Genomic DNA, 17629 nt, shown 5'->3' with positions numbered 1-17629 from the left:
TTTTTTTTTTTTTTATTCAATTTGTATTTGTAATAAAGTTGGGGGGGGGGGTGCAGGGTTCGCATACTCGATGGCACAGGGTAAGATAGTGGAGCTGCAAAGCAAGAAGGAATACGAAGCGTGCGATGTAAGCAACTTCATTAAGATGTACACCGACGGCATAGATATCGTGCCGTTAAACGGAGAGGGAATCCGCTACTTCGCGAGTAGCAAACCAGAAAGCTGCAAAAAGGGCCTGAAACTGCACGTACAAGTGGAAGCCCAAGCCCAAGCCCAAGACCAAAACCAAGCCCAACACAAGGCCCAAATGAAAACGACAGGAGTTGAAACAACGAACGACGTGTCGGACGGCGATTCAGCGGCCGCACCGCCCACTCCTTCCGCCTCTTCTCCGCCCTTAACTGCCATGTCTTATCTCACTCTCACCTTTTTGCCCTTCACCCTTTACTTATCTTATTGGATCATATGAAACATTTTTTTTTTCCTTTCTAATGTGGTCTTATATAATGAAGTTAATTAGATTAAGATTAAGTATATTATGACGGGTGGTGATAATTAGTTAAGCACGATTAGATGCTCCAAAATGTTTTCTTAACCACTTCTTCAGGAGATTAAATGTATTAAAGTTTAAAACTATTTTGACGGTGCAATTCAATTTTAAGCAAATAATTACACGAGAATTAAATGAAATTGTCTCAAAGTAAACTCTAATAACATTGAGCATAATTCAAATTTCTCTTAGTTTTAATTCAAATTTCTGTGATGTAATTTTTTTTAGTTTTAAGACGTTTTATTTACTTTTTAGATTACATTTGTATATTAATTATAGTAATTATTTTTTTGATATATTTTGTTGAGAATTATTGGGAGTGAGTCCCATGTTAGTGGAAGATTATGAATTTATAAGTGAGAAATACCATCTCCATTGACGAGCTCTTTTGGGAAGTTCAAAATCCCAAAGCAAAGCCACAGAGTTCATGGCTCAAAATGGACAATAGAATACCGGTTGTGATTCAAAATGGACAATATAATACCAGTTGTGATTCGTAACATACTTTTGAATAAAGATGTCACTTTCTTGTACACTTAAAGAAGAACTCACTTTGTACACTTAAAGAAGAACTCACTTTGTAATATAATGATCAAAACAGTATGAATTGGGTTTGAGATTTTGTGGCATTTGAAGCAAACATATTTTAAAAACAGAGATCGTCGTCGGAATAATACGCCAACTACAACGGTCCAACTCCCTTCGCCCTTCTTCTTCTGCTCCCTCGCCGTTCACCGTCCCATCGCTTTCCTCCATGAATCCCACATCTTTCTACTATGCCACCGCCACCGCCACCGCTTTCTCCTACTCTTCTCATATTCACCATTCTACACCTCCCAATTCCACCCCTCTCCTTCTCCAACCTTCTCCTTCTCCCTCCCTTCAGTCCTCCGCTGCCGCGAAGATCCAGGCCGCCTACCGTTCTCACCGGATCCGCAGTCTCTACAAAACTATAGCTGCCGTCGACAGAGAGGCAGATCAGATCCAGGCTCTAATACAGCGTCAGGAGACGGTCGACGCCGTCAGAAGCAACGATCTCGAGAAGCTGAGGATGAACGAGGCGTTGATGAGTATCCTTCTTAGGTTGGACTCGGTGCCGGGGATCGATCCCGCGGTGAGGGAGGCGAGGAGGAAAGTGAGCCGTCGGATCGTTGGCTTGCAGGAGATCTTGGACGCAGTGTCGGAGGCGAAGGTGGACTTCAACGGATGGGATTGCGACGGATTTGTGAGGAATTGGGACGAGACGATGGCGGAGATGGAGGCGGAGGTTTGCCGGGAGAGAGGCGGCGATGAAATGGAGAGGTTCTGTGCTCAGTACTTAGGGTTCCGTTGCTTCCAGAGGTTTCTCAGTGGGTCCTAATCTGCTGTGGAGTTGCCTACAGTTATCTTGCACATTCTACTAAGATTTGGACACGTGTTTTATTATTATTATTTTTAAGCTAAGGGATTATAAAATGTGTGTAGTGTACAAAATTAGAAATCAAAGGAAGGAATTTTATTAGATGTTTGAAAATTATGGAATATTTTAATGGCTAAGCTATAGAGCTTATTGAGAATTTGTACTTATTTAAAAACTACCATATCAAACAAATTTTAGTCATTAAATGTATCCATAATAATCGAAGTAATCGATTCTTGAAACTTCTAAAACGGTAAAATAATAAGTTTTCCTCCACTTATTCGAGTTTGACCCATCATCGATTGCACTGCGAGGCAATACTAGCTATTAGAACGTCGGATGTTCCTTCACTTATTTGAGTTTGACCCGTCATTGACTACACTAAGAGGCAGTATTAGCGGTCAGAGAGATGTCTATGTTCCTCCACTTATCTGAGTTTGACCTATCATTGACTACACTAAGAGACAATACTAGCTATCAGGTCAGAGAGACGTCAGATGTTCTTCCACTTATCTGAGTTTGACCCAGACCCGTCATTGACTACACTAAGAGGCGATACTAGCTGATACTAGCTATCAAGTCAGAGAGACGTCAATGTTCCTCCACTTATCTGAGTTTGATCCTTCATTGACTACATTAAGAGACAATACTAGCTATTAGACCAGAAAGACGTCAGATGTTCCTCCACTTATTTGAGTTTGACTCGTCAATGACTACACTATGAGGCGATACTAGCTATCAAGTCAAAGAAGAGACGTCAGATGTTCCTCCACTTATTTGAGTTTGACTCATCATTGACTACACTGTCAGATGTTCCTCCACTTATTTGAGTTTGACTCATCATTGACTACACTGTCAGATGTTCCTCCACTTATTTGAGTTTGACTCATCATTGACTACACTGTCAAATGTTCCTCCACTTATTTGAGTTTGACTCGTCATTGACTACACTGTCAGATGTTCCTCCACTTATTTGAGTTTGACTCATCATTGACTACACTGTCAAATGTTCCTCCACTTATTTGAGTTTGACTCGTCAATGACTACACTATGAGGCGATACTAGCTATCAAGCCAAAGAAGAGACGGATGTTCCTTCACTTATTTGAGTTTGACTCATCATTGACTACACTAAAGCGATACTAGCTATCAAGTCAGAGAGACGTTAGATGTTCCTCCACTTAATTGAGTTTGACCCATCATTGACTACACTAAGAGGCAATACTAGCTATCAGGTCAAAGAGATAGATGTTCAACTTTGTTTGGAGATCATACTAATTATCTAGTTAGAAAGACACTTCCCGAAACTAAACTTCATTAGAAGTTTTAAGAACGAAACCAACACTCGAAAAAAACGAACTCTAATAACAGTATAGAATCTGCTACTAACTAAAAGAAGTGGCAATGAAGATGAGAATTTGGGAGGAAGGTGAGGGGAAGAGGGGCGTACTAAAGGGTGTTATTAATCAGAGGAGTCTGTCTATTGGGCTGCAAACTCAAGAATATATGTTCTACACAGCCTACCAACAAGTAACAAAAATTCAGTAGATACTCAAAAGTACAAACTCTCACAGTTATGCCTTCTCATATACCACATCTCTGCAAATACATATCCTCCAAACTCATAAAACTCATCCCGTTGCCTTACTATCTATATCATAATCATTAATGTTATGTTTGTTACAGAAAAACTCAGGTAATTTAGGCAACAAAATTTCACCTGCTTTACAGAAATTGGTGTGCAGCAGCATCAGCAGCAGCATTGTCCAGACCTTTCCAGTCCAATTTCCCAAAGTATGTTCAATTGATTCTACAATTAAACGAAGAGATTAGCAGCAAGAAGCTTCCTTTATCTACTATCATCTCCTGTTTAAGTACAGATGCATATATTGTAGAGGGGAAATAAACCAACTATTGCGCTATTGAACTTCCTATCTATTGCTGCCGTTCATATATCTGCATATAAGCCTCAGATAGAGCAACCATTTGAGGAAGTGTTTCTGAGACGTGAAGATCCTGCATCTCGTACCTGTAATATCGACGTTTGATCGCAATGGGGTCAGGCATTCTAGATCATTGGGTACCATTTACAAAAAGGGAAAGAAGAATTACCATAATTCTTCCGACTTCCTCTGTACAAATACCCTGTAGTACCCTTCATTCGGTTTGCCATCATGAACAATATTTGCAATTAAATCGTACTTCGAACGTAATTTTTCACTCTCTTTCGGAGTTGGCAAGGGGATGTAATCCTTCAATTCTAGATTCTTGACGGGAAAGTTCACTGAGACCAAAATGTCAATTATTAAATTAACAAAAGATACTTCATTCCGCAGTAATATATACTCTCACAAATATAATGCAATCAACTACCTAAAGTGGGATTCTTTTCCACAAAAAAGTTGTTCTTCGTAAATCGCCGCATATGAAGAATTAAATACTGAGGCAATCGAGTAACACGGTAGCGCATCCTTGCTATACGTGGCCGTACAACTTCTGTGATAGTTTCACCATCAAATTTTTTCAAAATGTTGAAGAGTGGAACCTAGAAAAGAAATACATAAACGGACATTCAAAAAATTAGGTCATAGATATACTAAGAATTACATAATTACTTCTAATTGACCACAAGTTATAATCTCTTAAATAAGGGAAACCTTTCTATTAAATGAAACTTAAAAGACATGAGACAAGTTGGGAGTGGACCCAACCCCCACGCAAAAGGACCAAAATAGAAAAAGAAGCCTAATTTTCATTGACGTTTATAGAAAAGAAGTTCACAAAACTTGAAGGTTTGAAGATTTCTCCAAAATCAATAATATCCAACATTAATAAGGGAGAAAAAGAAGAAAAAACTTCTAATATTATAAAAAGTTCCCAAGCCTTTTGCTCGCCAATTCTCCTAACAGCAACTATTGAAACAACCAACAATTTTTTATTCCTCTTACAATTATTGCCTCCAAAAAGAAGCATTAAAAGGTCTTTGATTCTTGGACCCATGCCGACCGCAAATTATCGACCATTTTTATCAAATAGCAGTAAGTTGAGCTCCAAAACGCTTGAAACGGGGGACCGTAGTTGTCATTTATGGCCCCTTTGAAATTAGAGTGGATACTAATGAGGTCTAAAAAACCATTCCATCCTTTTCCTTGATCACCTATTGGAATGAGTAAACGGCTTTTCCCTCCACTACAGTCCAACTTAACCAACTCCACAGTGTTAACCCCTTTTGCTGGAAAAAGTTTCTCTGACCAAAGAATTTGATGTTTACTTGAAAAGCTTTTGGTTCAGAGATACACTCAACACCATGGTTTGGTAGTCTGATGATGGAGAAGGGAAGGGGTTGGGAGAGAGCCAGGAGGAGAAAGTCATGGCAATCTCGAGTACTCTCAAAATCAAACAAGTCTCCAATATTGAACTAAGCACGAAATGAAAACTTTCAAGAGAAAATGGAAACTAGTGGCTGTATAAGTACCCTCCTGTACAAAAGAAACCAGCGAGAAAATTACACCTACCTGTGGTATTATATTTTTCTCCATAACATCTTTGAAAAGAGGTGGCGGCGGTAAATCCAATCCAAGCATTAAGAATGGCATTCTTGAAGTTTCCATTATTACACTGCTACCTTCAGTTCCAGCATCCTGATCGTCACCATTCTCTTTCTTCTCAGTGAGAGCTTTCGAGTGAATCTCTTTGACAACCTCCAGTTCTCCCTGGTCCAAAATATAAATATATAACATAAGTTTCAGTTTACTAGTACCATCGGAAAGTAATTCACAATATTACTTGAGAAAATTAAAGAGAACCTGGAAACACTCGTAGATTATACTGCTACTTTTCTTTGAAACTCGCAGTTCTGAATGTAGTGTGTTAAGAAACCATGACATAAATTCAACAGGATCCGACTGTGCACCTATTCGGAAACGCTTTTTACTAGCCTTCATAACTGCTTGCAGGAATTCATGCGGGCTTACCTATAAATTCTTAAGGATTCAAAATCTTTATACTTAAAAAATAAAAACTACCACCGAGAAGAACATCAATGAACAGTAAAGTCAAACCTGTCCTTTGAAGTTTCGTGCATGCCAAATCTTACGTGTGAGTTCACCAAACCGGTGGACAAGTGGAGATCTGCAGTGCTGATAGTTCTCCGGTATGAGGAAGAAGTTCCTGAGTGGTGTAACCCTCATTAAGGATTGAATTGTCACATTTACAAAATCAGTTTCTTTAATGTTGTTAAGCCCCACCTGGTTCCACCAAATTCAAATTTAGCCCTTGATGCCAATCTAACAGATAAGATAACACAAATACAATGAAAATATAATTACCATTCCTGGAAGGTAATCAGAACCATCAAGTGCTCTAGACCATTGCTTCTTCTTGTCAAGCTGCTCTACCTGCTCTTTGGCAAACCTGCACACAGTGCCAAAAGGACCATTAAAGCATATTTCATTAAAGACAGTATAACATCTATTCATAGTCAAGCACAATAATTTATTATATTATTATTATTATTATTAGGATTTTAGGTTTCATATTTTGCTCAAATTTGAAGATTTGCTTTAATAATTTGTCTCATTTAAACAAGCTTTAGTTATTTGAAATCCTAGTTTTAATTTTTAAGTTTACATTTAAGTCTAACAAGATGTTACATGAGTAGGGATTATACTCTTCTAATGTGCAATTAACTTTTCTCTAAAACGGAAAAAATTAAGACAAATTTTCAAAGAAATATTTCCTAGGTGGACTACTAAGGTCCTGTGTGGAATTCTAAAGCATCCCTTCTATTTTTCTTTTAATTTTAATGTTGCGCTTTTCCACTAAAATACATTGGATATGGCTTCTACGGCCATGAGAAATCCTAAATCTCGCATATGCATTTCCCAAGAAATTTCCTATCACTGTCCTACATCAAATAGGATTGGGGATTTCATGATTTGATGACCCATGATGATGCTTCACATCTGAATTTACCGAAGATAATGGGTGCAAACAAAAATTATAATGGAACTGTCAGTGTTTGTCGTAGATCCATCAATTCAAATTTCATTCAAAATAATGGGTTACTTTTTCTGCAAGGGCAAAAAACAAGGGGGAAGGGATCTTCAACCCACGAGGTGGAACTTAGAAGAACAAAGAGAAGCATAAGATGTTCTTGTGAATTGATAGATAAACTGAATTTGGTAGATCTTTCCTTCAGTAATACTACACTTGGCCCAATATAAGAGAGGAGGCAATACAGTTCTAGTGGACTCTTCTTAGTAACTAGAGAATGGGTAGATATACTCAGACTCCAAAGTTTTGAAGAAAATGAATGATATCAGGTCATGCTCCATTTTTTGTTGGATTCACTGGTATTCTTCTTTCAAATTCCAAAATGATTAGCTCCAGGATCCAGACTCAATCGTACGTGGGAGGAGGATAGCTCAGAAAAATGGCCAGGTTTTAAGCTCATGGAAAAATTGAAAAGCTTAAAAGAGAAAATCAAAATATGGAGCAAGGTGGATAATTGTTTTCCAAAGGAAATTTAATTAAGATACTGAAATGTACAAAAGATGGGGAGGACAGCCTCCACCAGACAAATGGAAGTTAAACTAAGCCCTCCAATCAGCACAAGCACCAGAAATAGAATAATAACAAAATAAATTGTTGAACCTACACCAGGAGGCGATAACAAAAATGATATTAGTCTAGTCTTTTCCCTAGACTAGTTGCTCGCAAATTCCAATCCAACCAGGAAACAATATTAAACTGCAAGATAAAAAGGTCTCAAAGGTGATAAAGTTCCCAAATTCTTGAGGATGTATATCTTAGCTAGAGACAAGGTTAGAGGTGCTAAACTTAGAAGTCGAGGATTTTCTTATTTCTTGTTTTCTTTTTGGGTGTTGTGGTGGCATTAGAATAATTTTTCCTTGAACACTGAAGATGAAACATCATTGTACCATGCCCTAGTAGTGTGCAAACCAAGTAATGGATGAAGTATAAGCAAACCTTGGATTCAGGACATATCGAATATCATCCAACGAGGGGTCATTAATCTCATATCCATCGGGAAGGCAGTAAACTTTCTCTGTCCGTAGGTTGATGTACACATGGTGTCCTGCTTCAAGACTATGAGTGTAAGCATGAGACTTCTTCCCTCTCCCTTGATAATACTTGCCACATACTAGGCAGGCATAAACATTCAGATTTGACAGAGAGACAGAACAAAACTTTTCAAAATCGAAATCCAAAACCTACAAAGCATGAACAGATATGAATTGGCAAGAAGTAAATAACAAAGTGGTCTTAACCCTAAGATGCAGAAATGCACAATGGATGTACAAATAAGAGATAAGCAATGCACCTGACGGTTTACAGTATCAAGATAAGGACAATCTTTTCGAACTTCAACATCACGACTACGCATTATATGATTTTCATCTTCATCATTTTCTTCATCATCAGTACCATCCCCTTCATCTCCATCATATCCACTTCCATTTTGTTTAGATTTGTAATCTTCTTCTTCATCATCGTCGCCATAGTTAAAACCGGGAAGCTGAGGGTTCTCTGAGGCAGGTGGAGAAGAAGGTGACGATTCTCCAAGTGATTTATGCCTTTTTAAGTCTGGACCCAACTCTTCCTCATCTACGACACTATCATTTTGCCTCTTTGATCCCATTCTATCGTCCCTTTTTCCTCTCTGGCAATAGAGCAAATTTATAAATAATATGAATATATATGATATAGCATTCTATTAAAAAAAACGCTGCTACTATGGCGGGAGAAAAGGAACACACATAGGTGGAGAATAATCTTAGGCCGTGGTGGAAAACAAGTGAATTGGCAGAAGGTTAAGGAGTGTTAAAGGGCATTTTAAGTAGACTACAGTGAGCTTGAGCAAGGGAAAAACCAGGAACGTGTGCAGAAACAAACCCACCCAAAACCAAGTTGAAAATCTGAGATTCAAGGAGATTTACATGGATGTTTTGGCAAGTTGAAGCATGCCTTGAGTTCATAGGAGGGAGAACAATACAACCACGATGCTAAATTGGGAGGAAACTGAGCATGAAAGGGGCTTACATAAGAGGTGAATGTTTGGAAAAACCCGCGAAATTCCAGCTTTAAATTCATGATGTGTGCAAAAAACTCGCTCAAACTTGTCTCAATGGATTAGTTAGGAGTAGGTCTACAATGTCATAGAAGAAACTGCGGAGAGGTAACCTCAGACATAGTGGGAATTATTGGAGAAGTTCTGAAAATTCTGCAACTTTCGCGAGGAAGAAGATGGTCGGTACATAAGACTCACGTGCATGTAGGGTGAAAGTGGCCAAAGTTGTTGACAAGTGGAGAAGCACATGGAGGGTGTGTGGCCACGTGGGAGTGCGTATCAGACCTCAGTTTGTCCCGTTCGACTCCTTTTGACCTTTTCTATCAATATTGGCTCACATTAACCCTGAATACTATTAAGTATAGGTGTAATCGGAAGAAATTGGAAAGAAATAACTACTTTAAGGACGTTTTACACAAGAAACGGGCTAAGTGATACAAGTACGTAGCATATCGAAGCTCCTAAACAAGTATTTGACTTGATGTGTATGATAAGCATGTCAATCTTGTGAATAGGAACTCAAATACGTGCTTGAATAATGGTAGCATGACCTAATTTAGTAGAATCCTGATTGCAATCGTGGAATATGAGCTTGTTAAGGAATCATCATTAGTATGCTAGACTCTAGTATAAGCTTATGAGCTTGTCATAATGCATGATCCGATGGATATGTCATATTGTATGATAGTACGATGTAGGAACCATTAGGGGTTCGAGAAATGAACTCGAATAATGATTAGGCCTCACATACACCTATAGTTGGATGGATGATAGGATTGTTCAACTTATGGGCTCTTTTCAACAAGATAGAAGAATCCAAAATGAACACCCCTATTAGCATTTGGGGTCGAATTAACAGCTGAAGAAGCATGATTCAAACCCCCTTCTTTCAATTCCCAATGGCCTCAAAAGCACGAGCCCTCCAAAGGAGAGCACGAACAAATTGGGGCTGGAGCTGGAGGTCCATGGTACACTCAGCAATAGCAGTATCATGATCAATTGGTTTCAATTGCATCAAACAAGCCGCTCTATTGCTATGAAACACAGCTCGATCAGGGTGGGTTTTGGGAGTAAGACGAAGTGCATTTCATACTGCTCAAGAGCACCAACAAAATCATAACTCCGGAACCTTTTATTCCCATCTTCTTCAAACTCATGGGCTCTTTTCAAAACGATAGAAGAATCCAAATCAACACCCCTATTAGCATTTGGAGTCGAATTAACATCCGAACAAGCATGATTCGAACTACCCTTCTTTTTTCGAGTCCCAGATTTCCCCAAACAGATAAAGCGAAAATGCAACCCCCTTTTCCACTTTCCCACACGCAGAAGATTCAAATGCCAAACAATAATTACAAAAATGAAAATCAACGCTCAGAAATTGCAAGATTTCTCGCGGAAAAACTCGAGGCAGAGCAAGCAGACTTACAAACCTGGAATCTGAAAGTAGAGATAGCTGGATTATCTGGGACGCCCTAGGAAGCGAATCGGATTGGGTGAAGATCAAAATTCAAGTTAGATAGCGAGCTGTTGGCAGAAGAGAGAATTCTTGGCGAAAGTTCAGTGAGCGAAAACCCTAGATTGAAGAGAAGGACGGGTTTGGATACAGGTGAGGTCTAATCTTCAAATGTGGATCCCAACTCGTTTACGTTCTATTGGCCGTCGGATCGAACAAGCTCACGGTTGCTTCAGTCTTGATGGACCCATCAAAATATCTCTGCTATGTTTATTCGTTTTAAATGTTTTTTTTTTAATTTTTTTTATTAATGAATTGATGAGATTTTTGTTTCAAGAAACTCCCACAGGTCTTGACCCTTTGTTCGAGTCATAGTCATAGTAAAGAAAACTTTGTGGATGAGATTTGTGAAGCCTCAATCATGGGAGAAGCAATCTGCAATAGGATTGTGCTCCTAAAAGGTCATCGAGGACGATGACTGATTTAAGTGGTGGTATTTCCTCTTGCATGGGTGCCCGAGGAACTGTGTTAGGGGAATATCGGGTCATAGTCCTTCTTTGACCTCTCCTAGGCGCTCGCACCAGTGGCATGGCTCTACAAGTGTTAGGAGGCAATGCCTAGCCTCGTCCTGTGGTGGATGTTGTTCTGCCTCAAGTGCCGGAAATGCGATGTCGTCATCGACCCTTCTTCTACCCCTTCTAGGTCCAGGCCTGATGTAAGTTCCTCTTCTCTTAGGAGCGATAATATAAACAAGAAGTTTATGTTACCTAATATCCTAGCACGTCGTTCAACCAAGAAAAATAAATAATAACCATAATAATCATAAGTCTCTTAAGTTACATCCTTGTAGACTTATTCTACAATATGTATTCAGACAACATACCTAGTCGTAGTGAGGCGTGTCAAAGAGCTAAGACACAGAGCTATACAATACTCTAGCTACCAACAAAAATGTCTATAGGACCTAAAACCGGACTACTCTAATACCAATTTGTTACGGCTCGATTTTCGAGACTTTGAGAAATTAGTCCGCGACTTAAAGACAAAAACTAAAACCAATAAAAAACAAAAAATTGAAAATGCAGGGAAAATACAATAAAATTTTGCGCGATTTTACAGCACCATGGGCGAAAACCAAAATCCAAATCAATATAATACAAAAGCATGTATTGTATTAGTTATTTACAAATAGGGTACGGGTGCGACATACAAAAGAATACATTGTCAACCCCAAACAGAATATAGACTAACTGATATCCCTATGTGATAACAGAGCTCTTGAGCACCTCCCTACCTCAACCAGTACCTGAAAAAGAAAAGGAAATAGGGGTGAGTATAAAAATACTCAGTAGGTAACCTACATGTAGGCTCTCATCGCATCTTTAACATAATAAGTTTCCATAGGCTTGTCATAGGGCTCTAAGAGGTTCAAGCCTAGTTCAGTTATCCCCCGACTATTACCTCACTCCACAATGGTGCCCATGACAAGCTAATCAATTTGTATAGTCCCTCGTCTCCTATTAGAGTGGATTTTCTCTACACACAATAGTAGCTCCTCAATATACTACTTATACACTCTCTCGTCCACTCTCAAGGTGAGCTTGTTCTACACACAATAGTATATCCTCAATCAGCTACTTGTATTGTCTCTCGTCCCCTCTCGAGGCGGGTTATTATACACACAATAGAGATTTCTCATGTTGACTACATACGTAGTCTCTCGTCCCCTCTCAAGGTAGGTTATGATACACACAGTAGCAATTCTTCGTGTTACTCACGTATTAGTCCCTTGTCTCCTCTCAAAATAGGTTATCATGCATACAACGATAATCCCTTATATAGTCTACTTGTGTAGTTCCTCGTCTCCTATCAATGCAGGTTATATCCTACACACAGTGTGTAACGGCTCAGATCCACAGCTAGCAGATATTGTCTTCTTTGAGCTTTCCTTTTCGAGCTTTCCCTCAAGGCTTTAAAACGCGTCTGCTAGGGGAAGGTTTCATACCCTTATAAAGGTGTTTTGTTCTCCTCCCCAACCAATGTGGGACATCACAATCCACCCTCCTTCGAGGCCCAACGTCCTTGCTGGTACTCGTTCCTTTCTCCAATCGATGTGGGACCCCCTCCAAATCCACCCCCCTTTTGGGCCCAGCGTCCTTATTAGCACACCGCCTCGTGTCTACCCCCCTTCAGAGAACAGCAAGAAGACTGACACATCGTCCGGTGTCTGGCTCTGATACCATTTGCAACGACTCAGATCCACCGCTAGCAGATATTGTCCTTTTTGAGTTTTTCCTTTCGAACTTTCCCTCAAGGCTTTAAAATGCGTCTGCTAGGAGAAGGTTTCAGACCCTTATAAAGGGCGAGCGGCGGAGGGCGGCGCAACAGGCGCCGGACACGCTTCGACCGTAGGTTGGAGCAACACAGCTCCAGTGAAACGACGACACATGTCGCTTGCAAAGCCCAAGCCGAACCGCAAATCCAAGCCGAGCCGAATCGGATCGGCCGACCCGAGACTACGCAGAAGGTGGCACGCGTGCGGCCTGCGACTAGCGCACTTCCTCGCGCATGGTCAACGCACTGTTGGCGCGTGAGCGCGCGTGAAACGGTCATTTTGGCCCATTTTCCCTCTGTTTGCCAAATTGTTGTCCCGATTCCAGTTCTAATATTGTTTTTATGTGAATAGGGACCTAATAGAAGGAAATCAGTATTTTTGGACACCTCACGGGCATAGAAATGCTAGCGAAAAGGCACACGTCAACCAGGTAAGTCACCACTCGGTATTTAGGAAGAAATACTTATAGGATTCGCTTGGATTGTATGCATGCTAGTACCTTTGCCTTAGATTAGCTCTCCATGAATGAAATTAGTTAGATTGATTCTTATGAGTGTATTGGGTGAATTATCTGAGTGTTGCTTGTATGCTTTAAGCTTTTGTCATACGTATGCATGCGTTTAATTTATGTTGAAATTGTGTATTCCGCGTTTCGGGTGCTTGATGGATGAGTTTGTCCCATTGAGCGCGAACTTCGTGTTCTGGGTGCTTGATGGAGGCCATTGCCTCGTTGAGCCAGCGTGCCTAGTTTGCATGAATTATATATTATGATGTTAGAAGACGGTTGCATGCACACTCTGTTATTTGCTAGGGCCCATTTCTATGATAAGCCTAGGGAATTGCTGTTAGGAGCGATAAGTCGCTCTAGCCAGACTTAACCTTCCCCTAGGAACTTAGTGGATTACCACGACAACAAGGTACCTCAGGAGTGTTATTAGATTGCTAGTGTGGGAACGGTATCTATAGCTTCGTGGGAGGACTAAGGGTTCCTGAACAGACCTTACTACTCTTAACCATTTCGCATGGGAAATGTGTCTCCACGTCGTATAGCCCATTTGCTATCTGGGGCTTAGGGGTATTTAACACACCCCTAGGCTAGATACCATGTAGTCCCAAATAGCCATTTAGAGGTAGCACCACATAGAGAGGCACGGACCATATCAGCTTGGCGTAAGGAATCTTTAGGTGTCTAACGAAAGGACGACGAACCGGCGAAACCCAAGGGGCAAGCCCCAATGGACTAAGATTAGAACCAGATGTCCTAGAACCAAATTAGGTGACCGTGGGAACCTGTTAAGTTAGGTTGCGAAGAGAGCCTACAAGTAGGGGGCTTACTGATTATAATTTTTTTATACTCATCCTTGCTATGTTTTCCTTTTTCAGGAGCGCGAGGTGTCAGTCAAGGGCGGGCGTGATGGGGACGGAGATTGTCATAGAGGAATGGGTTGTCCCGGGGCGTCAGTCTAGTCTTTATTTTGTATTTGTATTCTTTCAAAATTTATTTCCAAACTGTTAAGGTTTCTGTTTGTTTGTCGTTCAAAAACTTTATTGGAATTAAAGAATTTTCTCTTTTTCATATTTAAATCACTTTGTGCATTCGTGTGTGTCATTAGTCACGGTCCGTAGTAAAATATTGGGTTGTGACAAATTTGGTATCAGAGTAGTCAGGTTATAGGTCCTGTAGACATTTAGGATAGAGAGTCGTATCCTCTGTGACCTCGCTCGTCAAACACATGCCGCTCACGACCAGACGTTCTCACATGATGGAAACATAGAGACAAAAGTCAAGCGTGTTTATAGAGTATACCATGACCTACTATGGCATTATAATCGCACATTACCTAAGAGATGTGTTACGAATGAATTGTAACCATAGTTCTTTTTCTGTTGTGGTAGATAATGGCACCCAAGAGACACGAACCATATGTTGGTCCTGGACCCAGAAGGGGAAGAAGAGAGGAAGTTTAGGACACCTCAGTTCCAACACCTGAAGTGGCACCTGATTGAACAGGGTAAACTGGCCAATTCTTTTTTCACTCGGTAAAGCAGCAAAGAACAAAAAAGAATAAGATTTCAGTATTTAAATCATAGTCTAATTTCTTGAATCTATGAATCATCCATTTCTTCTTTTTTTTTCGGAAGGAAAGACTCAAGATTAATGAGAGTTTACGAACTTCACTCCTGAACCTTCTTGAACTATAAAGTGGCTTCGCTCCTCTTTATTCTTTCACTTGGTAAATAGGCTGGATGATCAGTTCCTTCATCTTTTCCTATCCTTTACGGTCTCTTTTCTGTTCTTTCCTTCACCTATTTATTCTTTCACTGATCTTTCTTCTTCAAAATCAAGTCAGGACTTAACTCAAGATTCATTCTCCTTCACTCAATCACTTGTCCCTTCTTTCACTCTTTCACTCGGTAAATAGGTGTTTGCATCTTCTGTTCTTTACTTTACGGTCTCACACACAACCTGAATTTCAAGAGGAGGTTGAGGATATGCCCCAAACTAGCGAAGGGACCATACCACAGCCATCAAGAACAAAAAGATGTCGAAGGAAGGCCAAGGCTCGAAGGCTGCTCGATACACCCTACTGCTCCCTTCTCCGAGGAGGTCCCATCGGTTCCAACCACTTGTACAGCAGTCCCACTAAACCAGTCATTAGCCATGGCCACAGTAGAGATGTTTTAGACGTTCATGATGATCTCGATGGAAAATCAGGCTCTGACGAACCAAATGATACAAACTATGATGACTAATCAGTCAGTAGGGCAAGGAGTTAAAGATTCAGGGACTATGACTGTGGAGTCCCGCTACTTAAGAGATTTTCAGAGGCATAAACCGCCTTCCTTTGACGGAGGCAAGGTGGATCCCATTGCTGCTGAGAATTGGCTAGAGGCCATAGAAACAACCTTCCATTTTATGAACTGCCCGCTAAAGTATCAAGTCCATTGTGAGACGTATATGCTGAAAGGAGAGGCGCACTTCTAGTGGAAGGGTGTTTAAAAGACCATTATACCACAAGAAGAGTTTATTACCTGGTGCTAGTTTAAAGATGCTTATCTCCACAAATATTACCCAATCACTGCCAGAGTGAAAATGCAGACATCATTCCTCGAACTGAAACAGGGAGATAGGTCAGCGGAGGAATATGACTTAGAGTTCAAAAGGCTGGCAAGGTTTTCTCCAGCCTATGTTAGTTCTGATGAGTTGGAGGCCGAACGATTTATTGCTGGCCTGAGGGAGGAACGGAAGGAGAATGTGGCATCCCAATCATCCTTCGTCTATGCGAAAGCCTTTTAAGGGAGGTGGTGTAACAATATCAGGACGTGTCATCGAAGCTACACTGATAGTGTTAAGAATGCAAGACTTCGATGTCATCTTAGGTATGGATTGGCTAGGTGAGAATCGCGTTTTGATAGATTGCCAGACATGAATAGTGACTCTTAGGCTTCCGTCAAGGGACAACTTTACCTATAAGGAGCCACTTCCAAAGGAGTCTCAAGCATCATAACATCATTAAGGGCTAAGAAGTTGATTCGTAGTGGCATAAGTGCATTTCTAGCCAGCGTGACCTTAGACAATAGTAACAAACAAATAATCTCCTCGGTACACATCGTCAAGGAGTTCGTAAATGTCTTCCCGGAGGATCTGCCAGGTTTGCCCCGAACTAGGGAAGTCGATTTTGGGATTGATTTAGAACCAGGAACTGTGCCGATCTCCAAGGCATCTTACAGGATGGCACCTGTAGAACTCAGGGAATTGAAGGAACAGTTACATGAGCTATTGGATGAGGGTTTCATCCAACCTAGTGTATCCCCCTGGGAAGCCCCTGTTCTGTTTGTCAAGAAGAAGGACGGGTCCATGCGGTTGTGTATTGATTACAGGGAACTAAACAAGATCACCATAAAGAATAAGTACCCCCTCCCGAGAATTGACGACCTATTTGATTAGCTACAGGGAGCAACAGTCTTCTCCAAAATTGACATAAGGTCGGGGTATCATCAGTTGAGGGTCAGAGAAGGGGATATACCCAAGATAGCCTTCAGAAGTTGTTATGGACATTACGAGTTTCTCGTTAGGTCCTTTGGCCTTACCAATGCACCAACAGTTTTCATGTTACTAATGAACAGGGTGTTTAAGGAACTCTTAGACACTTTTGTCATAGTGTTCATCGACGACATTCTGGTATACTTTAAGTCAAAGGCAGATCATGAAGAACACTTAAGAAAAGTCTTAACAATACTGAGAACCCAACAGCTATATGCCAAGTTCTCCAACTGTGAGTTTTGGTTATCTGAAGTAGCATTTCTGGGTCACGTGGTGTCAAGCAAGGGGATTACAGTGGACCCAGCTAAGGTAGAAGTAGTGATGAGGTGGCCAAAGCCGACCACAGTCACGAAGGTGAGGAGTTTTTTTGGGGCTAGCTGGATATTACAGAAGGTTTGTCCAAGATTTCTCCAAAATTTCGTTAGCACTAACTCAGCTAACCAAGAAGGGCAAGCCTTTTGCTTGGATTCCAGCCTGCGAATATGTAACGCCCGCTCATCGTCAACGCGATTAACAGGAGTTACCATCATCAACGACAACATACTCTAACACCATATCATAATCTCAAAATATTTCTAAAAACATCCAGTAAAACATTTAAAACCAGTGCTATTTAAACTTAAAACAACCGAAGTAAATTCTTGACAGCGAAAGCATAAGTACACAAAACAGACACAGACATGGATTCCCAAATAGTCTCTAACCCGCTAGTATCGTCCTCGTCCTCGGTTGGCCTGTATCAACTAAATCTG

At 40.6% G+C, this 17629-nt stretch overlaps 4 protein-coding genes across 7 annotated transcripts in view; 3 read left to right on the top strand and 1 right to left on the bottom strand.

Moving 5' to 3' along the window:
* The window catches only part of LOC111434219 (uclacyanin 1-like), a 1675-nt gene extending 1141 nt beyond the window's left edge, over positions 1-534 (top strand). Inside the window, exon 2 of the mRNA XM_023071616.1 lies at positions 57-534. Within this exon, the coding sequence (XP_022927384.1) occupies positions 57-469 (413 nt within the window). The 3' untranslated portion in view covers positions 470-534. The remainder of the gene's footprint in view (positions 1-56) is intronic.
* Positions 535-1098: 564 nt separating this feature from the next.
* On the top strand, positions 1099-2086 carry LOC111434218 (BAG family molecular chaperone regulator 5, mitochondrial). Its single transcript, XM_023071615.1, has one exon. The coding sequence runs from the start codon at positions 1305-1307 to the stop codon at positions 1908-1910; it is 606 nt and encodes a 201-aa protein (XP_022927383.1). The 5' UTR covers positions 1099-1304; the 3' UTR covers positions 1911-2086.
* Positions 2087-3406: 1320 nt separating this feature from the next.
* Positions 3407-10675, bottom strand: LOC111434213 (U4/U6.U5 tri-snRNP-associated protein 2-like). 4 transcript variants are annotated; one of them, XM_023071601.1, is made up of 11 exons: positions 10475-10674; positions 8295-8633; positions 7940-8184; positions 6277-6361; positions 6010-6195; positions 5755-5922; positions 5464-5661; positions 4322-4493; positions 4061-4232; positions 3857-3977; positions 3407-3758 (listed from the first exon to the last, which is right to left on the bottom strand). In XM_023071601.1, the coding sequence occupies exons 2-10, from the start codon at positions 8610-8612 to the stop codon at positions 3884-3886; spliced, it is 1638 nt and encodes a 545-aa protein (XP_022927369.1). In that variant the 5' UTR covers positions 8613-8633; positions 10475-10674; the 3' UTR covers positions 3407-3758; positions 3857-3883. The 4 variants fall into 4 exon arrangements, with proteins under 4 accessions (XP_022927369.1, XP_022927370.1, XP_022927368.1 ...); XM_023071602.1 differs by having other exon boundaries at positions 3861-3977; XM_023071600.1 differs by having other exon boundaries at positions 3407-3977; positions 10471-10675.
* Positions 10676-15578: 4903 nt separating this feature from the next.
* On the top strand, positions 15579-16130 carry LOC111434045. The gene is made up of 2 exons (XM_023071340.1): positions 15579-15773; positions 15876-16130. Exons 1-2 carry the CDS (start codon positions 15579-15581, stop codon positions 16128-16130), a joined length of 450 nt encoding a protein of 149 aa, XP_022927108.1.
* Positions 16131-17629: the final 1499 nt, after the last annotated feature.

Source organism: Cucurbita moschata, unplaced genomic scaffold (assembly GCF_002738365.1).
Source record: "Cucurbita moschata cultivar Rifu unplaced genomic scaffold, Cmos_1.0 Cmo_Scf00044, whole genome shotgun sequence".
In the NCBI taxonomy this organism is placed as follows: domain Eukaryota; kingdom Viridiplantae; phylum Streptophyta; class Magnoliopsida; order Cucurbitales; family Cucurbitaceae; genus Cucurbita; species Cucurbita moschata.
This window is presented reverse-complemented; position numbering and strand designations above follow the sequence as displayed.

Bases quoted from the DNA above. Each gene is read 5' to 3' on its own strand.
- LOC111434218 (XM_023071615.1), top strand. From the start codon at position 1,305: ATGAATCCCACATCTTTCTACTATGCCACCGCCACCGCCACCGCTTTC.
- LOC111434213 (XM_023071600.1), bottom strand. From the start codon at position 8,612: ATGGGATCAAAGAGGCAAAATGATAGTGTCGTAGATGAGGAAGAGTTG. The intron at 8,185-8,294 runs GTGCATTGCTTA...CATGCTTTGTAG, and splicing joins TTGATACTGTAAACCGTCAG to GTTTTGGATTTCGATTTTGA. The intron at 6,362-7,939 runs GTTTGCTTATAC...CACTGTGTGCAG, and splicing joins CGATATGTCCTGAATCCAAG to GTTTGCCAAAGAGCAGGTAG.
- LOC111434045 (XM_023071340.1), top strand. From the start codon at position 15,579: ATGACTAATCAGTCAGTAGGGCAAGGAGTTAAAGATTCAGGGACTATG. The intron at 15,774-15,875 runs GTCCATTGTGAG...ACCTGGTGCTAG, and splicing joins ACTGCCCGCTAAAGTATCAA to TTTAAAGATGCTTATCTCCA.